The sequence below is a fragment of the Perca flavescens genome, chromosome 19 (genome assembly GCF_004354835.1).
Source record: "Perca flavescens isolate YP-PL-M2 chromosome 19, PFLA_1.0, whole genome shotgun sequence".
Classification (NCBI taxonomy): Eukaryota; Metazoa; Chordata; class Actinopteri; order Perciformes; family Percidae; genus Perca; species Perca flavescens.
In genome coordinates, this window is record NC_041349.1 from 23359079 (window position 1) to 23385048 (window position 25970).

The window sequence follows — 25970 nt, forward strand, 5'->3', positions numbered from 1 at the left end:
ATTTTTTTTTAGACCATCATGACATTTGCTGACATTTGTTCATACTTGTTTGAGGGAAAAAGCCTTTTGAAAACCTACTCTGTAGTGCCATAAGTCAAACATACATATTCATATATACATATTCAGTAAGCTCAATGAATAATGCAGCCTCAAGCAGGCAGGGCTTTAGACTTTTTAAGTCTTGCTTTTTTCTTTCCCCTCTCTCCCTCCACATCGATCTAGCTGTCTAGACTTTGTGATGAAATGCCACTCTGAAAGGCTTTGTCCAAGACAGCTGTAAACATGTCACCTCTGCCAGGCTTCTGGCTCTGTAGGGCCTCAACAACGCCTTTGTAAATGTCTAAACTGGAGGGCTGTTATGGACGAGGCTTGTTTTACAGCCAACAAGAACATTACACCCTATTTTGGCTCAAGAATTACAATCAAGTGTACTTCGACTTGACTTTTCTCTTCCGTCTACCTGTTAATGTAAAATTGTAGAGTAAGGCTGGATCGTCCTATAATTCTACCAAAGGGGGTGCACGCATGCTTATGTATGTACTGTACGCATTCTCACTGTAATTATACTGTGGTGCTGAGCTCGGCACTTAGCACTGTCAGGAGTTGAAGGAAGAACCGAAAGAGCAAGTAGAAGAGAGAAGGCTGTGTTTGGAGTCCGATTTTAAAGAATGTATTGATGAACTGTGCGGTACAGTTTTCATCATTTAGCTTTACGAGCAAAAGCAGACACTTCCAGACCAATGCTGAAAGACTGTAGACTGGGTAAACCCAGCCCGATCTGCCGGCGATTTGATTTCGCCCTTCAGCTCAGGCTGGAAACCTGTACGTTCATCTATCCTGCTTCCATTACAAGTTTGCGGGAACCAATCACAAACTGGCTTATCCACCTGCTGCTATTTAACACGATGACGATAGAGAAGCGACCAAGCAGCTTTTTGTTTACATTCAACAAGCCGGCCACCGAAGCGCAGCAACCCGTTGATGCCGCTGTCGCTGCTACGTCACCCGGATCGTTGGTCTGATTGGTTGAAGGACTATCCAATTGCGTACAGAATCATTTGAACTACGCCCGTTGATCACGCCTCTTGTGCAGTAGAAAATACAGCAGACTCCCCCAGACTAATGTTCAATCTTAAAAGATTGAGCTTGGTCTGGTGATAGCCAGACTAGAAAGAGTGCAGACTTTTAATTGAATTTTTTATTAGGGAGTGCACAGTGAGAGCAGGTATACCTCAGGCTCAGTCTGGGGAAAAAAAAAAAAAACTTCAACATTAAAACTCTCAGTGCTACTGGGTTGCCAGATGTTGCAACAGAAACAAGCATATACAGCTGTTAAATAAGCAGCACAACTCATGAGGAGGTATATGATGGCATGTTTAGTGTAAAAAAAAAATGAAAGACCTCCAGCTCCAGTATTTCTGGTACATAAAAACAGGGAAACTGCTCTGCTTTTAATGAGCAAAATTGGCAGCTCTGATGGACTGGACTTGCCTCGGGTTTCCTCGAATTTTAAAACATTTGAAAAAACAAAACAAAAAACAGATGCATTCCCAGGTGTACTCATCACATTTTACTGCACGTAACAATAAACTACTGCCACATTTAATGCTGCCCTCAAGATGAACTGTTTGGAAAGCATTTCATCGTCTCCGACTGGAATAATCAGGCGACCAGCCGGTGGAGAGGAATCCAGGTCCGTGTTCCATTATGCCTGTTCAATTACACTTGAAAATGTCGGAGAAAAGAACAGAGGCCCCTGTACGAGGACTGTTAGACAGGTGCATGGCCACCACGGTTCAAACTGCTGCTACCGGAAAGTTTGGTCACAATTCAAAATTTGTTTCAATAAAAAGCATGTTAGACATTCAAAGCTCCCCTGTCCTCTAAACAATCTTAATTAAAGCACTAAGGGAATACACATCTAAACCCAAAAGCTTAGCTAAGGATTCCATCCGTTATTAGAGTGACTGAAGAAACCATGATGAAGGTGTGCGTGCGTGCGTGCGTGCGTGCGTGCGTGCGAGAGAGAGAGAGAGAGTGAGTGTATGTATTGGAACACATCAATTAATCAGTGTGTGTACAGACCCTTAATTTAAAAAAAAAAAAAAAAACACCTCCCCCTGTTGGACCCTACTCCTGTGTGCAAAGTGCGTGTGGAAGTATGTCTACATTTGTATGCATGTCAGCGCTGCGGAATCCCAATATGCACGAGTGGAACTTGCACCACTTCTAATACTGAAAGCCACATTTAACTGTGGGATTGTTTTTCACTTTTCTTGTCTTGTTGTGATTTCAGAAACAGGTAATCAACCGTTCTAGCTGCCCTCGGGTACCTGTACTCGCCAGAAAGGACCTGAACTTAATTAACGTGCCATTAACATGCATTCTGTCCTTTTCAAGAATAACTTGCTCCCCGGACTGAGCCGGAGGGGTTTCCTGAGACTTTACTGATCATTAACTCTTAATTTATGAAAATATTAATGTTAAATCCAACTTCAAGGCAACATGCCAGAGAAGATTACTAACAGAAATGACATGTTGACCGCATTTCATTTCTACATGGGCTGTGTTTGTTCAGCTGCCTCAAAAGATGCTCTCTTTTGGTTTCTAATTTGTACTTGCTGCCTACACATACACTTTCGAAATTTGGTTGCAAATTGTCATTTTTACTCAGACTACTTTCCAAGCCATTCAAGGTGGGATATTGCAAAGGAATTCACCAAGTGTCAGGGGAATTTTCATACATCATCTACAGCTAAACCCACGAGTTAATGAGTATTTTTGTTGTTATTATTCCATCAAAGGTAACGGAGCACACATACTCTACAATCACATACTGCTGTGAGTTGAAAGGAGGTGAACTGCAGTTGACCCAAAAAATTAGATGCCGTGACAGATAGCCCGTCTCCTCGGATAGTACATTACTCACCCAACTAATCAAATTTCACACCAGCAAGGTCATCGCCTTCTCCTTGCACCTCCCAACTCTCAGTCTGCAACTGACAAATTAATATTCACACAGACGTCCAGACAGCTACTGGGGGGACTGAGAGTGTGTGTTTTTGTTTTTTGTACGTGCACTCAAGCTGGATGACATATTGAAAGAAAAGAACGGCAGAGGGGAGGGGAAAAAAAAGAGAGAAAAGAAGTGAGGAGGCCGCTAAAGAGGAAGCTGCTGTTCAAACACCATGTCTTCTGCTTTCAAGTTTGTTATATGCTCCATTCACTATGTTGAAAACCCCACTGAACCAACTGTCAAAAGGGAAATCTATTTTACTTCATAATTTAGTGACATTTCTGCATCTTATATCCATCTTATTATATTGAATGCATAATAAACACAACACCCTGTACTTAATTCTTTGTCCCAACTGCTAAGTGTCAAAAAAATTTGAAAGAAAACTGAATGAAATGCCAGAAAGTCAAAAAACAAAAAAGGACAAAAAGGTTTTTAATTTTTTTAATAAATTATGACATGCTGGGTCCAAGGCTTGTGGAAACGTGGTGGAGGAAAATGCCACACATTATCTGTAGTCAGAAGAGGAAACGAGCCCTATTCACACAGCTGACTAAAATGCCCAATCAGACAGGGAGTAGTGACAACACTTGGTAACTTGGTTTGTCTTGAGAGGATGGGAATGAGAGTAGGTGATGAAAAGCCACTGATTCACGTTTTTCTTATGCAAAGTTTCACTAAGTCCCATTCAAATGAAAACTTTCCTTCTCTCCCCATCCCGACTTCCTCAACTGTCTTTGTGCATTTGTCTTCACTTTGGTTCCATTTTCTTCTCCGGCATCATCCAACCCCGTCCTCCCCTTTTTCGCTTCGTCACAGCAGATTTCCAGCCGTTTAATCCTGATTATGGCTTCAAAGTCCCAGTTGACACCGAGCAGCTCCAACTTGCTGTGTGTGAACATTTGTGCATATGGCAGCAAGATGCCAATTCTGGCTATAAGCACATCTGTCTCGTGTCTGTCATTTCTGGCTGTAAGACACTGTTGCTGGTGTTTTTAGCGAGTGTGCGTGTTTGCAACATGATAGCAGACTCGTAAGCTGGAGTGGCAGTTTTAGTCGGTAAGTCCTGTTTGGGTGAATATACTTGCATGTGTGAGATTGTTTTCCCTGTAAAACAGCTGTTTTCTGAGTGATTGCGCATTGTGTTCATGTGTTGAAGTGAATAGCTTAGTATTAACTAAAAGGCGCAATGCTCTCTCTTGTCATCCAACAACTTCGCCTTTCTTCCCGCCTTATCTCCTCTGGATTCTTTTTGTCCTTTTTCACCTGCCTGAGGTCGTAAAACTCATTCTTGTTGTAAAATCTTTACAGAACAGAATTGCAATTTTAAAGTTAAACCTAAATGAAAACAAATCTTTGCTAAGAAAATAGTATATTTATCCAGATTTGATGGTGATTAAATCAGCGCTAAAGTTAGCAAGCTAACTGACTTGTTGTAAAAGGGACATACAGCTTAAATTGCCTGACAGTAAATAAATGGAGTGCATTTACCGTATATAGGCTAAAATAGCCAGCAGTTTGTAGACTTGTTGAGGCCTAGTAAGCTGCAGTAAGATACAGGGCTGCTAGTAAGCTGCAGGGCTATGAAGTGCTCCAATCAATAGTGCACCATGACAGTTGACGTGTGTCTCCTAGCAAGCAGACACTCAGATGTCAGTCAACTGATGCAATGGGAAACGCTCACCCAGAGGCGTAAAGGTTAAGACACACTTTCCACAAACATGTCCAATAAATATTGTATGCTCTTTCGAAAAATAGAAACATTTCTAGTTGCAAAATAGGGTTGAAAACATTAAGTCTATAGAAGTGTATGTAGTGTATGTAGTTAAATTATTCCAAAGGAATGTACATGGCCGGGTCCCCGATATGTACTCTCTTGTTAGGGGTCCTTGGCTAAAAAAAGAAATCTGCTCTATGGTATGTTTTGAAGCTGTAGTTTGTGATATTAATGCACTGACTAGTACAATGGATTACACTGTGAAGTGTTCCTTTTACTTTGTGCCTCCCTGTACACTACGAACAGACAGACAAACAACAAGGATGCCTTTAAACACACAAAAAAGACACAATCTGCCTTTTCCAAAGTGTTTAAGTGGTGAAGCTACAAACAGGCGGCATAAAGGACAGGAAATTGCTTATTAAATTGTAATAATTTCAGATATTTTTGTACTGCAGTGCATCTATTCTGTGATGAGTAGTCATGTAGTACATAAGTCCTGTCAGTCAGGAGAGGAATTTGCCGCCGTGCCTCCTCAGTTTGGCCCCATGTCCCTCAAAAAATGATTTGCCCTGTGGCCATAGTGGCCTTGATGCCCCGCCCGCACTGCTCCAGCTGATTTTGCCTCTTTCCTGCCAATACAGTTTAGTCTCTTTTGTTGAGACAATGACAGAAATATGTATATGCATTATTTTCGTCAGATTGATAAAGCTGCACGTACGCCTGGTTCCGTTATTCATTATCTATTATCTTTATAGATTATCCATTATCTTAAGTGGAGCTGGGTGCACACACACAAGCCTCATTTCCAATCCTGCGGTTCGCCATAAATGGACGTAGAAACATTTAAACCCCTTTTGCATATCTATAATTATGCCCGTTTCACCATGCAGCGCAGTTCCCCAGACTGTGTCGCATCGGTGAGGTTCTCTAACCTCGCCACTAATTCATCACGTTGCTGCATCATCGTAAAATCTCAATTATCATTTTTAAACATCAGTTGGTTGATTGATGATTCATTCATAGTGATTCAATATATTTTGAAACATAAAGTGCTTCAAGATTTAGGAATAAATTAAACGATCATTAACAGGGAGATGATGCTCAAATGTAAATAAAAAAATATATAAAACATATTTTATTAATAAATAATTTAAAATAAAGTTTTTAAAGTTGCCTTTGGTTGACATTTCACAGAAAAATAAATAACACAATCAGTGAAATTGTCAAAGTGACTTTAATCAAACTTATCCTGATGTGCCAATGCCACAAATCTGTGTATTGGTAATATGTAAATATCAATACATTATTTAGTTAAACAATTTTATGGCTTTAAGGTCTTAAATTTGGGAAGTTTACATCAGACTTTTTTGGTCTCCTCAGACTTTGTAAGAGTCAGCCTGAATCTCTGCTCACACCACTAGACAAGTGGTAAACAACTTAGCCTGTCATTTCTTTGTTTTTCTTCATGTCCTTTTTATTTTCAATCAGTGTCAACTTTTCTTTCCACCCAACTACCACTTTCTCCCATCTTTGTCTTTCTCAGTTTTCTTTATATACTATACACTCTTAAAATCCTTTCACCAGTGCCTCTGCTTCCATCCCTCCATTCATCACCATACCTGCCAACATTTGTTTTTCAAAATCCGGGAGATTTGTGCGGGGGCATGGTGGCGCGACCAACCACACCTTACAAAAAGCATGGAGGTTGTCGATATGACTAGGTAAGATGCATGTAAATTGTTGTGCCCACCACTGTTGAAATTTACAGCTATATTTTGATGTCTTTGCGGGAATACCGCCCGCCTTCACCTGCCGTTTTTGTCGGCTCGCTTTCGGGTCTGAACTTTCCACGAAGCTTGCGCAGAGATCAACTGTGCAACTGGGTTACAGGTTGCCACGTTGAGGTGACAAACGGGTTGAAAATTGTATATGGTGTGTGGATTGTGTGAATAGGATGCGTTTCATATAAAATCTGGCAACTGGTCAACATTAGACAAACCTATTGGGCCGATTATTTATAAAGCATCTTGGGCCATGCAAATTACGGGAGTTTCCCAGGAGAAATAACAAACCGGGAGGGGTCCGGGAGATAGGGCTAAGAAACGGGAGAAACCCGGGAAAAACGAGTGTTGGAAGCTATGGTCATCACCATAACACATACCTTCTCTTATTCATTCGTTCTCTCTATCAACAATTGGATTAGCTTGTTCTTGATAAGTTATTCAATTTCCTAAAATAAGGCTTTTCTAGGACCTGTACTTCAGTATACACACAAACATGCATTCAATCACTTTATACACACACACACACAATTACATGACCGTTTGTGCGATTCAGTACCGTGCAAGTGGTTGTTAGGTGTGAAATGAAGACGAGATGGACAGATAACACCCGGCCCCTAGGGACACAAGAGAGAGCGAGAGTGTGTATGACTATATGTGACAAAAAGTGTGTCTGTTAGTGTGTGTTGTTAGAGTGTGTCTAAACCTTTAATTTCTCCCACTGATAAGTCAGAGATGAGATGGATTTCCCGCCTCTCCTCTTTGTAAATGCTGAGTGAATTATCCTGGATCAGGGCTTCTGTATTCTCCCGCCTTGGAACAAATGAGGCAAGCACCATCGGAGGCTAACTCCAGATCAGAAGAAGGAAAGGTTTCATCCTGTTACTACGTTAACACTGATCATTGCGACTGGAGTGATGGGACTGGTGATGAGGCAAAGAAAGCAAGGCAAAGGAAACCAAGAGAAAAGAAAGACAGGGTTGGCCAGATTACCAGCCGGATGAATAAATGAACAAACTAGATAGCTTTTCACCAAGGCTTTATACATTAATTTTCTTTAAGAAGGTATTCTACGTATAGTTCAGTTTGAAATGATTAAGTGCATTGCAATAACCGGAAGCAGTTGCTTTTATAAAAACTTGAAAGTCAAGTGCTATTGTTTGATGCTTACCACTCAAACATTCACACATTTTCTTCGCTTCTTGTACGTTTATTGGTAGAAAATAAGAGGGAATTAACAGTTGTGATTTATGAAGTATGATTTTTTTGTACTAAAATTGTTGGCAATTTACGTTTGAGGTTAATTTGTAAATTAAGCAAGAATCACTGCTTGGATTAAACAAGAGCTTTAAAAAGAGCTAGGGTTAGGGAATCTACAAACTGCAGGTATGAAAAATTGAGATCAAGACAAAAAAGAAAAGAAAAACGTGTAACCAAGTCAGTGAACCGTTAACGGTAAGCTCAGGGATCTGAAAACAAAGACATATACATGAGACGACTAGAAGACAACTTTGCTGATGAAAAGAGACAGAGGTCAAACGGGTGAAGACGTGGGTGAGTATGACAGAAAAGAAAAAACAGACAGAGAGGAGGGGAGTTGTTTACTTGGCAGGTTGATACAGAAACAAAAAGAGAATGTGTGATAAAAGAGTCAGACATGACGGTACAAGTACTGGGAAATGGAGTGTTTGGTCCACCCTGACACAGGTTAACACACACACACACACACAATCACTCACACACACACACACACACACACACACACACACACTTGAGAAAACGAAACAAAGTGCTGAGGATGGATTACTGATGTCCTGGTATCACAAATATCACTGTGTCAACACTACACTATCTACAGTCCCACAATATGAAGGAAAGCTGAATCCGCTCAATGTCATCGTATTGAAAAGATATGAGAGTTGATTTATTTGTATCATTATTTCCCCGTAATGAATGGCCAGCTCCACTGATAAGTGCACAATGCAGTCATATGAATTCACTGTAGCTCTTTGTACATCTGCAAGGCAATACAGCACACGTGTACTGTTCTTCTTATGAATTCCAGCTGTATATACATATATACAGAGGTGATCAAGAAGATTGAATATAGATTTGTATATATTTAGTAAAAAGCAGTGTAAAAGAACAATGAGAACATTTTCCTCAATTAAAATAACTCACCTCTGTTCAAAGCCACTGTCAACCCTTGAATTATCATGTCAGACAGAAGCGCCAAGTCAAAAAATAAAGATCTTACTCTTTCGTTGAAATGAAGAGAGGTAACAGAAGGACAAGTATGTGGAGATCTTAAGTTGGAAACTAGCCTGTGATCTGGCAGGCTATCACGAAGCAAAACATTGCAGATTCTTTAAAGAGCCTCCCTAGATGGGAATCATCACCCATTCAACCCACGCACGCACGCACGCACGCACGCACACACACACACACACACACACACACACACACACACACACACACACACACACACACACACACACACACACACACACACACACACACACACACACACACACACACACACACACACACACACACTCCCTCCAGGTCGCATCAAATTCTCACTCTTACAGATTAGGTTAAGAGATGAACAGCAATGAAACCACAATGCCGAAAGCAAAGCCTGAGGTGTCGCAAAAATGACTTCTTAAGAAACAAATTCTGAAGAGTCTCACATACACACAGTTACAAACATATCCACATATCTCAGGTTGTTGATGTCTCCACTAAACTGGACTGAATATTGAGCCTGGTAGTGCCATGAGGAAAGGTGTCTAGATAGAAGCTGCCACCATATCTTCATTTCTGATTTCTTTCATGTTGTCTCTCTCTTTTGCCATCCCTTTCTGTTGGGGAACTGTAATTTGTCTTTATCTTTGCTTAACCCTCTGACAGACACACACACAGAGCAAGAGAAATAGAGAGAGAGAGAGATATCCAGGAGATCAACATAAACCATCTGATGTTCTGCAGCAGGGGAGTATGCCTGCTCCTGAGCTCATATGTAATTCAATCATTAGTGGGTTTCACATGACAAACCATCAACCTGTGTGATGAGCAATCTGCACGGGACAGATGGTCCCATACTTGCATTGACATGAAGCACTTGTACAATTTAGTGTGAAGAACTGGTACCTTTCCCCTTGGAACAGATTTAAATGAAGAAAAAAAAACTCACTTTAAAAAAAAAGGGGGGGGGGGGATACGTCCGTGATTTTAGACCAAGGTAGACAAAAGCAGCCTTCCAACAACTGTCAATATTGTCCATTGAAATGACAATGGTTGCTGGCATATTTTATCAGGTCCAGCTAGCTAGTTAATCAAACTGATGTTAGCTCCATGAGTTAATTAAAAACTGTCCGTGTGTCTTAAACACGCACATGGTGGCTACATACATGATATTGTGCTGCAAGTCTGAGGCTAAAGCTGCGTAACGCTCAGTTACTATCGTAGGCAGTAAGCTAGCAGGGCATACCAACGGTTGCAGCTTTTGTTTGAGCACACAAACACTGTTCAATTAATGTCTTAAACTTTTTTGAAAATTATGAAAACAAACATTTAGACACCACTGTTCAAATCTTTAAATGTTGACTATGGCTCTTTCTACAGCCTGATAAACATTACTTCAGCATTAGCTTCTCCTTGCCTAGATGCTAACTGATAGCAGAAGGGTTTAGCAAATGGTTCATTGAGGTAGGCAGATATAAAAGTCTGTATTTGGTTTTTGTTGTGATCTTAAAGTGATGGTTTGGATTCATTTCACCCTAGGGTCCTTTCCACCATGACTGCGAGCCAAACAACCCTCCAGAAGCTTTTTTCAGCTGGGTCTAATATTGGACGAGTTAGCATGATCAGCTGAATAGCTTAGTGCAGGCGCTAATGGATCCAACTGTGTATCTCGTAAATGACTCCACTATTAATGCCCGAAATGATACCAAACGTCTACACTAGTACAAATAGGTTATACACCCATAAAACGATGGATTGGAAAGTTTGTAAGTACACCAGGAGTTTTTTTAAGTAACACTTGCCTGCCGGCTTCTGCTCTCTGCTGCTACCGGCAGTAAGAGGAGTGCTTAGGGACGTCTACAAATTACAACACCAAAAAGAGATACAACCAAAATATTTATTAATTTAATGACTAAATAGTAGTGTCTCCAAACTTACTTCAATTATAACTTGTCTTCTGCTAGTTATACTACAGCACTTACTTAAAAAAATAAGTTAAATTAATAAATATTGTAAATTAATAAATACAGAAGCCAACAGGCAAGTGTTATTTAAATAAACTCCTGGTGTACTTACAAACTTTCCAATCCATCGTTTTATGAGTGCATAACCTGCATTTGTACTACTGTTGACGTTTGGTATCAGCATTATTAGTGGGGTCATTTACGAGATACACAGTTGGATCCATTAGCGCCTGCCCTAAGCTTTTCAGCTGATCACGCTAACTCGTCCAATGTTAGACCCAGCTGAAAAAAGCTTCTGGAGGGTTGTTTGGCTCGTGGTCGTGGTGGAAAGGACCCTAGGGTGAAATTACTCCAAACCATCACTTTAATATTGAGGACACATGTATTTTTTTGTAATTCACTATAAAGAATGGTCGCACGAACAGTGCAAAAGCACAGACAAGTCAATCTTCAACAAGTCTTCTAAATTTAACCAGCAATGTGCATTTCAGACACAAACAACAGCCACAGGTGAACTGGCCTCTATGGGCTGGACTACCTTGCTTGTCGTTTTATGTTACACTCTCTCCATCTTTATTGCCCTTTTGCCGTTTCCCCCCCTGCTCCTCTATCCATTTATATTTACCCTCCTGCCACATGTCCTGTCGCTTTCCTGTCCATCACTCTCCTCCTCTACTCTCCCTCGCGCTCTCTTTTTGCTCCTGGATGCGTGACATTTTACTTCTTAACAGACATGGCTCATCCTTTTGCGCAAACGCACTCACAAATGTGTGCACATACACAGAAATTCTGATTGACACGCACGCATATGCACACAGGAGCACGAGATAAACAGAGCTTTCTGAAATGCCAAACATAATTCCACACAACAGAGGAGAACAACATGTTGTCAAGTGTCAACCAAGAAACTCAAACTTTGGTTGGCGCATTCTGCTTTTCACTGGAATTTAAAGGTTATACTATTCTTAAGGTGCTGAGGAACTAGGGTAACTATAGGAGCCACCAAATCAAAGAATGACCTGAAAAACTGTGTAGTCTATCTCAGATTGATCTGAGTCACATTCTTTTTCACTAAGGGGGAAAAAAAACGTGGAGTTATGAGGATGTCAGACTTAAGTGTTATATCCCTGTGCGCCAACATAAGAATTAAAAGGCCTTGGATCTTGTCAACACTGTTGCTATTGCTGTGGTGGAACGCCACCTTTGAAGCCACTGTCCAAGGCCACCACCCACAAACACACAAACAAGAAAACTTTGGACCGCAATTCTTGTTCTACACATTTTCATTTGTCACTCTTGACACAAATGAGAGTGGCACAGACATGGAACACACTTGGTTCTCACGACTCAATTTAGCCTGTGTATGCGGATACACAAGATATCAGCTGAATTAAATTAATTAGCTTCTAGGACAGATAACCGTGTGGGACTGAGTCACTGAATGACGTAGGGAGCCCAAGTCAAACTGACATTACATCTCAGACTATTGACATTGGGCAAAACGTGTTTAAGAGCAACAAATAACAAAATATATCCAGTAGTGGGCGAGATATTCATCAGTTATATTCTGTAGTACACATTCCAGGTTCCCAGGAACCAAAGCTCATCTGTTTTTCACTGTACAAATCTCATCAGTGACAGACTTAAACTTGTGATGCCAGGTGGGTGCAGTTAGCTGGTAATACAAAAAACCTGAGTTCCTAATTTGTGACATCAAACATGCATGGAATCATTCATTGCCAGCGTGAAAAAAAAAAAAACCAAACAGTTTTTTTTTTTTTTCTCCACGCTGGCAACGGATGACTCCATGCACCATTATAAACCTGCACCTGGTGATTGGTCCATCGGGGAAGACTGGGGCTCAAACATTTCTTGCAAGGACAATAAATTATGATGATCCTGTAGTTAGTAGTAGTACAATAACTCAAACTTAAAAACACTTGGGAAATGATGGACTGTGTCTTAATCTGGGATGCAAAAAAGTCTACATCAAAGTGGATAAAAAAAAAAAAAAAACTGTGCATACTTTGATGAGAACGTCATAGTCTGCAAGACAATTTGTTGGCATGGACACAAGTACTTGAATTTTTTAACTCCAGGACATAATACCCAAGCAGCCAACTCCGAGCAACTGGCAGATTATACATTTGATGGTGTCAGAATAAAAGAAAAAGCAGCCAGGTGTGCTCAAATTTCAGGTCTTTGAAAAGAACTGCCATTGTTTCAGACACTGCCACCAGCAATCAGAGCTTAGCACCACCCATGACGATTGTGATTGGTTTAAAGAAATGCCAATAAACCAGAGCACATTTTTCTCCCATTCCAGACTGCTATGAGCCAGATCTTCTTCTGCAGCGCTGTGGAGGAAGGTCTGGCAATGCGAGACTAGTTCAATTGTAGCCACAGTAGGAAAGGTACATTAGGTCCTTGTGCGTTTACATAACCCACAGCGGCGAGGACAAAGGACAGTTCATCAAGTCTTGGCTAAGATCAAACACTTTCTCACTCTATCAGAAGGGAAAATCAATCAATCAATCAATCAATAGGACTTATTCGCAAACAGCGGAAGTAGCTAACCGCGGCCATATTGTTGACATGACATCTCCCGCACGCAGATTTTAGTTGAGGGGAGCAGTAGTAGCGTAATGGCTTCATCTTGTCGATATAAAGAGAAAATAAGCTTGATTGGTGTGGACCCATATCAAATAGACCCAATAGCTTTAAGTAAAGATCCGTCCTTATTGCCAGCCGTAACTTATCCGGATATTTATAATTATCTCGTGCATACAGTATCCGCATACACTTCGCAGGAGCTGAAAGCCTTCAAGTCACTTGAGTCATATAACTACTTCATCTCTGGCAAAGTCGGCAACCTTCTTACTTTTGTTCCACCAACGACATCGTCAAACATTGTCGTGATCGCAGAGGTATGTGAAAAATCTTTTTTTATGTGATGCTTAACGTTAACTTACTTGCAAAACCTGATGATGATTGCTATAGCTAACGTTCGCTTACCATCACGGGGTTGCATCAGCTGTGTGTAATTTTTATCTTGAAGTCGACACTAGAGGTTTAGTAACTACTACTTAGTTTGTAACTACGTCAGCTATTAAAATTATTTACACCACGATTACTTTGGTCATAACTTCAAGTCACAAATAAGGCAATCATGACATTTTATGATTTACACAGACCCTAGTTTTTATTCAGAGTAATGTTGTAACTTATCTTCGTGGTGCAACATTTTATTTTAGTCAAGCATAAATCACAACTTAGTAATAATTTACGTTGTAATTAAGCTACTTTTGAACCTACACACAGCTGGTGCAACAGGCTGCAGAATAACATCTGAAACTATTGCGTTTGTTGTCATACTTTCTGTTTCTGCTTCAGATATTATTTAACAGTATCTGATTTGTGAAAATAATAACCTAGGCATGTGAATGTTTATTTGCCATAAGAATAGAAGCTGCCATACACACAATTAAAAAAATAATGTCATGCATGTATTTTGTTTGAAATCTTGAATGCAATTCTGTGTTTTGGTATTTTCATAGGTTAAACACAGTCAGAAGTTAAGTGCCCCACCTCTGCGCCCATGGGTTACTGCCCAGAAGGATGGCATTATCTTGGCTGCACACTGCACCTGCATGGCGGGATTAGGCGAGACATGTAGCCATGTTGGAGCGGTTCTTTTCGCCATCAAGGCAGCTGTTTTGCTCCATGAGTCCCAAACTGTGACAGAAAAACCTGCATATTGGTTACTTCCAAGTGGACAACCAAAGGAAAAGTACCTTGAAGTAGAAAACATTGACTTTCACTCAAAAGCAATAATCAAAAACAGACTGGACACAACATTTTCAGAAGGGAAACCAATACAATACAAGGACAAACAAAAGCTACCTGATGTGTCAGAGCCAACAGATGCTGAGATCGCTACTTTCCTGGGAGAGCTGCATGCTACAGGTGATAAACCAGTCTTGCTGTCTGTCATAAAAGACTATGCAGAGTTCTATGCTCCAGTGTCGAATACCGATACTGGCCAGCCCCTGAGTGTGCTATTTGATGAACAGTGCATTTCTATGACAAGCGAACAGTTACTCTTACACTGTAGTACCATTGCAGTTAACATTTCTCAAAGGCAAGCTGACACAATAGAACAGCAGACAAGAGAACAGTCTAAAAGTAAAGCCTGGTATAGATTTAGGGCTGGCAGAATTACAGCCTCACGCATGAAAGCTGCTTGCTCCACACCACCTGAGAATCCATCACAAAGCCTCATCAAAAATACGTGTTACCCTCTAAGCGCAGGTTTTACAAGTAAAGCAACCACTTGGGGGTGTGATCATGAACAACAGTTACTAACTTTTTATCATCAGCAAATGCATTCACACACCAATTTCAGATGTGAGATCAGTGGTTTTGTAATAAATCCAGAACTGCCTCACATAGGTGCTACACCAGATGGGATAGTACATTGCGACTGCTGTGGTGATGGTGTAGTGGAGGTTAAATGTCCGTTTTGTGCACATGATAGCATAAGCCTCAAAGAATGTGTTGATGGCAGATTCTGTTTGGAGGAATGTAATGGCAAATTACAGCTCAAACATTCACATGCCTACTATTTTCAGGTCCAGACACAGATGCTTGTATGCAATAAGGAGTTTGCTGATTTTGGTTGTATGGTCAGAAAATGATGTACACATAGAGAGGATAGAACCAGATATTGAACTCTGGGAAGTAATCAAGTCAAAATCTAAGGATCTTTTTTCCAAAGCCCTTCTCCCAGAGCTTGTGGGCAAACTTTTCTCAAGGCCATGTCCATCAGCAATGCCGACTGACGCAGCTGATGTGATTGAAGTGGGTCCCTCTGAAAGCAGAGAAAAACCAAGCCCATCAGACATCATCTGCGTGTCCAAGCAACCATACAAAGTGTGTGACCGTGTGGTGCGTTGTCACAGTGAGGACTGCCTTCATATATGGTTCCATCTCTCATGTATGAACATGAAACGTATGCCTAATAAGAGGAGCAAATGGTACCGTTTGGTGTGTAGAGCTGGAGTGTGATGGTAAAGTATGACACATGAAATGAGGATTCTGATGTAACAGGTTTTTGTTATAATTTGTATTTACAGTTCAGTTTTTTGTCATTTTATACAAAAATATGAAATTCATTACCATTTCTAATGACTGCCTTTAATGCTAAAATGTAAGATGATTATTAAAATAACTGACTTATTCCATACTGAACCTGACTTTTGTGATTAAGATGGTAAGGTAGCATGTTTTTATTATAATTTGTATTTACAGTTCATTGTGTTTCGTCATTCTATACAAAATATGAAATTCAGTACCATTTCTGACTGCCTTTAATGCTAAAATGTAAGATGATTATAAAATAACTGACTTATTCCATATTAAACCTGACTTTTGTGATGTTAAGGTAACACTATACATGTATTAAAGGGATAGTTCATTTTAAAATGAAAATTCTGTCATATACTCACCCTCAAGTTGTTTCAAACCTGTATGAATTTCTTATTTCTGTTGAACACAAAGGAACATATTCATACAAGTTTGAATCAACTTGAGGGTGAGTATTTGATGACAGAATTTTTCATTTTAAATTGAACTATCCATTAAAAACCCGTTTTACAACCACACACCTCTAATCAAAAGGTACAACCGAAGAGCACATGTTGGTAAGGAAACAACACACTGTAGTTATCTTATCGATTACCGCTATCTTGGATCCTGATGTCACCAGGTAGGAGATGGGTATCTTCTCAGACAGTATCCCATATTTATCGCGCACCAATCCTATCACTCTTTCTACATGTATGCGGACGTGTGCGATTTTGAGGGTGGCCTCAACTTCAAGAGCAGACAGCTGTAGCTTTCCTCGAGTATAACTGGGTGTTACAACTTTTGTACATTTTAACCCTACACTCTCTTGTGTATTAAAACCTCTGTCTGCAAAGATGATGGTTAAGTAGCTCGAGTAAGCCTGAGTTTTCTGTGACATGTTTATCGGTAGTACGCCCTCCCCATGCCTTAGAGAGGAAAGAAATGGATCCCTGAGGTGTGATGCCTATAATGTATTTGATAGTGTTATGGTGTTTATATGAAGACCAAGTGAGACTGCGTGCTGTCAAACTTGAAGGCCTCTCTATAAAAATTTCAAAACAATCAATTATTACTGTCACTCTTGACCCAAAATGTTGTTGAAAGGTTATTGGCATAGACTTCAAAAGCTCATCTCTCCTCGGCCAAAAGATAAACTTCTTAAGTTTCACATACAAGACATGTATGACCCAAATCTGTAGGCAAGGTCCTGTTCTAGGAAGTTGTGGCGGAGTCTCATCAGTACCAACACAAGTTTTTGAAACTTGGTTAGTGAAGTTTTAATGCCGTCAGTAAGGGAACCTTCAATGAAATTATAGAGCACCATTAATGTAGCAAAACTGGGTAAACCTGTATAAAATCTGACTTTTTTCTCATCATCCCTAAGTGTGTCTATGCTTATCTTTTCTGTAGCTAGCTGACATTTCAGAGTAATATTGTCAGTAAGCAGTCTCTGGTGATCAGCTTGTATTTTAGAGCACACTTCAGATGTGCACATATCTTCCTCAACAGTCTCAAAAGCATCCATAACCTCACTGCAAGCCTCTGTAGTTCTCATCCCTGGGCTGTCTTGCTCCTGTGCCACACTCCCTGAACTTGACGCCTGTGTTCTTCGCTGCTGCACCCTATTGTACCTGGCCATTGCACATCCTTTTCTGGGTCTCTTTTCTGGGAAGTCTGTTGCTCTCTCAGCCTTTCCTGTCTGACCTGTCTCTCCTGCCAGCTTCAATGAGGGGGCCCAATCAGGATGAGTGCTGTCATGTAGATATGATGGCTTACCTAAAAGAAATCCACACAAAAGGGACTGTTCACCCTCAACCTAATACAAGTCAGGGCTCCAGACTAACTTTTACTAGGAGCGCTGTAACAAAAAAACAGTATAATACAAGCACTAATTCCCTATCAATGCCAGACCTATATGTTCATAGGTAAGCTACGGTAACTACTAACTGCAAATTAATGCATGATACTGATGTCTGATCATGCCTGAAAACACTGTGTAGGTATAAACTGTGTTTTGGGGATCTGCCCACAAAGGACATTGTATTAATACAAATGTACTAATACTAATATATCTTATTAATTCTAATTTAATAATTGTCTCAATTTATGGCAGCTTCCTCTATTTTGAAAGAGCTGTTTCAGCCACCGCTTACACTTACAGTGCTGCACAACAGAAGTAGGACATGACGTGATTTTCTTTAAATCGTGATTTGCACCAAACAAAGAAGCATCAGACAGTTTAAAAAGTCATCAATGGCATTCCAGCCTTGAATGAGACTTTACTGAGACTTAATGACTGGAATGTGTCTTTTCACTTAGCCACTACAAAACTGTTAGATGTATAAGAATGATGTATTTGCCTTTTCAGCTTAACAGCCCTTCTGCACAGGAAAATAGTAGCAACTCTCAACTGCTTAGACGACATGTTTACCTTGATAATTTACTATGCTTGCTTCACCTTGACATGAAATGCTTCTCTCATCTACAGTTGAGTTTTTTTTGTAGACATCTCGCATCCATTCTTAAAGATCTTTGCTACCCAGTTCCACATTTCCACACTAATGCACATTTAAGTTGTTTTGCCAACCACCAATAAACTACAAAGAAGAAGAAGAAGATCCTGTCGGTACACGATGACGCCCACTTCGAGCATTTAGCAAGCTGGGCAGAGAAGCTAGCGGCGATAACAAGTGCGGAAATGGAAAATTGTTTCGCGTTTTTCCGTTGTGATTCAGCCAGAAACTTCAACATTGTGAGGTGAAGAGATCGTTTTGGAATATAAAGCTTGGATATTACATTTCCTTGGACTCTTGGGGATTTATGAAAATCAAGTTTTGGTCCACTTTGTACCACTTTGTTGCTGAAAGGACAACGAAAACAGGTATGCATGCACTCTCGGCTGCGCAGATTACGGCTGAATTGTTTTATTTTCTGTTACTTTGTAACAGTTGTGTACATGGCTTTATATTTCAAAGATTTAATGCTTTAAAGTTATAAAAACGCTCATGAGTGGAAGTTTTATCAAGGTTACCACGACGCCCCCAGTCACAAAGTGTCCCGTTGATGGGACGGTGATCCTGGAGAGGTTAAAAGTTTATTAATTCTGAACGCGTCTGGCCTGTCTATCTATATTGCACCAAATACGACACTGCACTCCCTTGTGAAGTCGTTTGGATGAAAGGTTCTCAAAATAATCAAAATGCAAACAGACAGACAGACACATAGAGATTCCTGCCTTTATTAGAGATAATATGTTCCGAAGCTTCGAATATTCGATACTCATTACTACCGAAGCTTCGAAGCTCAAAAAATGGTATTCGGACCAGCCCTACAAAATAGCTTTCACGTCAAGGTGCAGGGCAAAAAAAGGCACGTGTTATGAGCTCCCTGCATGTGTTACTTCATTGGCACATTATGGACAGTATATGGGATCTCTCACTCTTTCCCGTCTAGTACAGCTTTATAACATGCCATCTGCCAAAGTAGAACTTAAAGTGGCAAAGATTCCTTCTCCACAGTGTTTTGATATAACTGTCATTAGGCTGACAAAGACAAAAATAGCACGGCTGATTTAACATTGTGTGCCACGTCATAAATCATGCTTACAAGATGTTTTAAAACTACCGTAAAAGCACACAAAACCAAATAATCCAAGTCTGATCTTTGTACAGCGCTGACTGGGCAGATTTCTTTCTGTAGAATGGTAGAATGGTGCAATGCTTATGGTATAAATCAACTTGATAAGCCATTTTAGAAACAAAACATTGAAAATAAGCCCAATTCAAAGGGTGTTAGAGACGTGATATAATTGGCTTATACGACTGGTACATGATTAACCCATGCAGTTCATTTTTAATAACCACCTTCCTCAGTCTATTAACAGTTGTTTTCTGACGCCGCTGCAGAGTCTGTCAACAGCCGTTTGCAACTGCTGATAAAACACTGACAGATTATGTTCTCAGTCTGAAAGCCAAGAAATAAAGAATATGCTGAGCTTGTAATTAACTCGCATAGAGATGTAAGAAGTGTCCAAGAAGGCTGGAGCACCACTTCACAGTAACACTGCAGCTGATTCAGTTAATGGAGGCCTTTGGAAGCTGTCCCTCTCTTTGCTGCATCACACCATTAACCACGCTAGACTGGCTTGAATAGTTTAAGATAGGCTCTTATGAATCAATCCACAGCACACCAATACAGAGAAACCATCAAATCTACATCTCTGATGTCAAAGTATCTTGCCAAACATTCTGGGCCTTTGACAATTGCCTATTTCCCAGCTTGACAACACAGCATTTTGACATTATCCACAGAGTGGTCCCCCCCTATCCCCCATCAGCGAAGTCATCCTTTTCCCACCGCACGGGAAACAATGAAAACATTAAATGCAAATAAAAGCAGGAAAAAGCTGCATGTAAAGCATCGGCTTTGTCAGAGCACACAGTGGCTGAATTTCCTACCTTGACCCCTCGCACTCTGAACTCGGCCAGGGCTCGGCTCATCTTGGAAGCTGCCATCTGCAGGTCCTTTCCACTGGCGATGACTTTTACCAACAGGGAGTCGTAGTGGGGCGAAATGATCGCACCCTGGAAGGCCGAGGCGCTGTCTAGGCGGATGCCCATGCCTTCGCCGCTTCGGAAGACCTGGCAGGAACACAACAGAGGAGCAGAGAGTCAAGGACTTCATACACTATAACAGAAAAATTTATTTAACTGGGTTATTTTTGATTTGATGTGTTGCAAATCTAAGATTGAGTTTGATATTCAAAATATTCTAAAGAGAAAGTCTGCAGTTTGCAATGAATACTTGCTCATTCACACCGAGTGAACATAATTTGGAGGCAGAGCAGAGTTAAAAAATATATCAAGAATGTATACAGTTTTCCTGTGGATTTTATTAAGGTGGATTATGCTGCAGTTGGCAAGAAAATACACTAGTACACAATTTGTCAATTTAAGATTTAGTGTCTTCATTAGGGTTATTATTGTCCCACCCTACATGGCCCAGTAACCTTTTGTTTTTACATTTTTCAAATACTTTTTGGAGAAAGTACTAATATTTGTGTATATTATGTGCTTCCTCCATGATCCGCAGTAATCGGTTTTATTCACACTCATTACTTTGGACAAAATCACAGTACAAGTAATACAAGTAAGATCAACTGCACGCACCCATCACCCAGAGCTCAAAGAGAGGAAGACCAGTCACACACTAAAAGGGACTAAATGTGTCAAGGTTGGAATCCAGCCCTGAACCTTTGTTACATGTAGGGCTGAACGATTTTTGAAAATAATCTATTTGCGATTTTTTTCCCAAATATTGCGATTTTATATGCGATTATTTTTTAAGCTATTTGTCTTCTGTGTTATTCAACAAAGACAAACAATAAATCATTGTATAGTATGAACGACACAAATTTAGACAAATATAAACAAACTGTTCTTTCCTGGAAGCCAGGCCTGTATATGATAATGAAATTAGGTGATGCATGAATTTATATGAACGACATCTTTTATTTAACTATTTCAATCACAGTAGTATATTGAGCACTGACCAAACTTGGTGTAAAACATTCATATGACAGTCAGAAACAAATCACACAAACTAAAGTGCAGACTGCAGAAATATAAAAACAAATATGTGGCTTTACCACACTTAGTCTTTAGATTATTTCATTATTATTTACTGTAATAAACATATGTAAACATGTGGATTGCCCTTTTTAAACACTGTCTTTGAACTTTACTATACAGTTAAATAAGTATATATATATATATATGTGTGTGTGTGTGGCCCCTCCCCCTTGTGAAGTTGCGTGCTGTGTGCATGACAGCGTCAACGTTGCACTTGCTCAGAGAGGCTATCATTACGTTAGTTGCTGGTGTTCTTGCCGTTAACTGTACTAAGAAAAACGTTGAAACACCACGGCCATGCTGCTGTGAAAGCTCCCCGAACGTCATTTATCAGAGTCTGGTTGTTGCCCCTTTCAGTGGCAGCTCAAATAAATTGTTGACTTCCCAAATGTGCAACATTCAGAATATCTTTTTTTCCCCTATTTTTTTTTTTGTTGCTATTGGCAGTTTAATATTTCAGTGCAGTGGTGCAGGATTTTCCATTCCTTACTTTTTATAATATCTCAACACTATTCACAGAATTTGTTAATGGCCTGTTATTGGATTGTAACGTGGACGACGGAGGAATGCAAAGCATCTCGGTTCGAAGCGTAAATCAACTGGCACTTGGAATGCGATGGCAGACATAAGACATAAGGGAAGAAAAAAATAAGGAAATGAGAGGGGAGAAATCAGGCATGAGATGAGTTAGAAAGGCTGGACTGTTCCAAACCACAAACAGCAAGAGAGCAGAGAGGGAGGAGAGGAGATGTGAAGAGGAGAGAGAGAGGACTGTCCAACACTACAACATATGGAGCCGCTCGAGGGCTGGAGGAGAAAGAGGAGTAGAAATTATAATTATAACAATGTTGTGCCACACGGATGATGTGCTGGTAATATTTTTAGACAATGTAGATAAGCAGAGCTGCCAACATTTATGACCAACAATATTGTTTCATTATCTTTCTGCTCTTTACAACTACAACTCATTTTATCTAGAACGATATTTTTTTCTTCAATGCAGTTCTGTTCATTTCCAATGACTCAAAATTAAAATACCGTATCATTCCCTCCATAAAGCATGTTGGCAAATGTGTTATAATATCGTATGACGACAAATGGCTCACGGTATAGCAGCCAAAGTGAATGGAACACCCATAATATATAACATACCCCATTATATAACAAACAACACAAGAATCAGGCAACACACACACTCGCTCTATGGTGTTTTAAGATTCCAACGTCTCCTTCCTTAACCATTGCCTAATCCCAAGGCACTAGGATTAGGCAATGGTTAGGGTTAAGGTTAGGTGCCTTGAAGTCAACGGTCGCAGCGCTACCTGGAAGGAGACGTTGGGGGCTTAAAAAAAACACACACACACACACACACACACACACACACACACACACACACACACACACACACACACACACACACACACACACACACACACATTGTACAGCAGAGAAGCATCAGATTTCTGTTACAATATACACATCACCTCAACATCAAGCTGAATGCTAAATTACTGCCTTGGGTGGAGAGTAACGTATTTTTTCAATTTGGATTCAATAATTAAAATATGTCTTATTCATAAAAATATCCTTTACAGAGGAGAGATCTTCTTTAACATAAAAGTTCAGACCCTTATTTTATCTCAGAAAGTTGGAGGCTGAGTTGAAAGTGATTGCCTACATAAAGCTGTAAATGAATGAGATGCTGAGGCAGAGGAAATTGTATTACTGCCCACGCACACTGCCTCTACACTTGTGCAATATACCGTTTCAAGGCTCCAAGCCCCTATTTCCAGGTTGTGATTTTCATAAAGCCCGGCACTCCCCTTTGATTTTAAAGGCTTGAGGCTGGCCTTTAGCACTTCAAGTGTCACTGAAATAGATCTCAATGTTCCACACTAGCACTTTTTGATGTGCGTATGAATGACTCTGCAACTGCTCTGCATAGAATACATTTGTTTTAAATTCAAAGTCTAGGTAATGGTATATTTGAAGAACATTATTACAATAAAAAAAAAAGATTGCTGTTGTGCCCCTGCGGCTTATTATTTAGCAAGCTTGAATTGCTTTGTTCAAATGTTTTTAGGACAGAATCATTTTCTATTAAATATTGACTACATTTTAAGCGGGACAATTGTTCAAAATAGACTTCTTCTCTGGCATTCTTGAATGCAACCCCAATGTCTATAAGATGGAATTTCCCCGCCACTTTTTGTGCAATTACCATGGTGAAAATGGTGACCTCAACCGAACAGATTTACAAAAACCGTTCCATCAAACTTCAACACTAAAATGCTGCATTTTGTAAATGAGGGCTCCAAATAAATAGGACGAGAAAAACTGAAAGTTATAACAGCAAAGTAAAACAAGAAAAAGAATTAAGTGCGACATTTACATATAACCACTCAATTTCTCCTTTCTGGATTTTCTTCGTTGCCCACTAAGGTGTTTTATAAACTTAAAAAACAATCCAACATTGCTCTTGAGCCATATTTCGCCAACTCGGGGGCATTTTGTCTCCATAGTAGTGTGGAGGCAGTTGCCAACCCCCCTATGTGCAAATGCCCCTGGGAAAATCTACACTGTTTACTACTTTCCCTCTCTATTCATTAAATAGTTTTGAACTGTGAAGAAACCATATATATATATATATTTTTTTTTTCTCTGTCTCCATTCACACTGTACGCCCAGCATATACACAAGGCCGATGCCGCTGTTAGCGTTGACTGCTATGTTTAAGCCTACTACACACCGAGCAGATAATCGTCCGGACAGTCTGGCGTGGTCAGTGACTCGAGTCTGTTCGGTGTGTTCCGTGTCGTCGTCCGTCCGAGGGGCCGTCGGCCTTCACTTTGGCCGATTTGACATGTATAATCGGCGGGGCGAGCACTGCCGACAGTTGCACTCAAATGACCCATCTGATTGGTAGAGTGCTAAGCCTGAAACGGGGAGCGGAATGAGTGTGACTAGAGTAAGACGAAAATCTTTTAAACTGACCTTTGTCGATCTGAATTGAAGACAGATTCAGCAACTGCATGGCCCATTTCTCGCTTAAAAAGTTTTCAGAAACACGTTTAGTACAATATAAGATCGTATTCTGAACAAGCCGCCATGACAGTCTGTCTTTGATTTCCGGAGAAACCAGACCCATGTGACACTTTCGTCCAATCAGCTGCCGGTTTTCATTTTTGGGCGACAATACAGATTAGCACCGCCTGCTGTTATGGAGACGTATTACGTTTCGTCGCTTCGGTGTGTCCCGAGGCACTTTTTTGACCAACTCGGGGAGACTGATCAGTCTGCCTGCCCTTTCTGCCCTTTTCGGCTGTCTGGTCGGTGTGTCTGAGTGGTTCTTGGCGGCTACCCGGAGTTTCTTTACACGTTGTATGTAATACAACACGTTGTATGTAATACGATTGTGATAAATCAGAAGCTTGTTTGTAATGTTTTGCCTACTGGAATTGTGTGTGTAAAACAGATTTGATTGGATGATATTGCACTTTAGTGTCAGTTGCATCACAAGCTAACTCAAGTATTGGGCATAAAAGGCCTGACAGGAGCATCTCTATACACCCACAACCTTCTATAACACTGAGGTAAGATTGCAGAGTCTCAGTTAACTGGATCCAGACAAAGAAACAATATAGTGAATGCATTTGCATGAATATACATGCTTTAAAAAAATGCATTGGACAGCAATAAGGCAGGCAGACATAACTACACGTGCATAACTTCCACACAGAAAACTTTTTGCCCCCTAAATATGGGCCAATATTATTCTAAATCGAATTCCTGACTGTAAACAATCCTGTCCTGCTAGTGTCAGGAGACTAATCGCACACGCAGCAAGACAGATGTTTGTGGTTACACTTTACTGCACAAACTTATATAATACGGAATATGTAATTGAACAGGCACCCACAAAACTAGCCCAGTGGAGCCTTGGTTATTAGAACCACTCAGATGGAGGTTGTTTTCCAGGGAAACTAAGTAGTAAATACAAAAACGGCACTGAAAAAAGATTCCAGAGGGCTTTTAGTTTGTCCTGAATGGCCTTAAGGTTTATAGTTAAACTGCATCCCACTTGATGAATCATGTGAGAGAATTTCCAACAATTAAGTCCAATAAACAAAAATAGTTTTTGTTCACTTTTTGCTAATTAAGTATGTGTGAAAGCATTTCCATAATTGGGTTTGTCTACAATGTGCCAATGAGGGATAATGTGCTTTTATGTGTGCTTCTGTGCCTTTGTGAATTTTAAGTACATTTATTTTGGCCTCGGGGCATATAGATATAGGAGATGAATGATGCCACAACAACACAGAGACGAGAAGATGCTTTTATCAACGCTCAACAAGGACTCAAACCCGAGCAGTGCCACTTAAGATCTTGTAGCCAGATGGAGGGGAGGGAGGGGGGGAGAGAGAGCGAGAGAGAAAGAGAGATACTGTACACACTGAATTGAATGAAAAGCCAAGTACTATGTTA

The 25970-nt window shown here is 40.3% G+C and overlaps 1 protein-coding gene across 2 annotated transcripts in view; it reads right to left on the reverse strand.

The window, feature by feature from the left end:
* Positions 1 to 25970, reverse strand: part of pcxb (pyruvate carboxylase b) — a 327945-nt gene that overhangs the window by 149948 nt on the left and 152027 nt on the right. For both annotated transcript variants that reach the window (XM_028606107.1, XM_028606108.1), the window contains exon 12: positions 20313 to 20495. In XM_028606107.1, coding sequence (XP_028461908.1) covers positions 20313 to 20495 — 183 coding nt within the window. The remainder of the gene's footprint in view (positions 1 to 20312; positions 20496 to 25970) is intronic.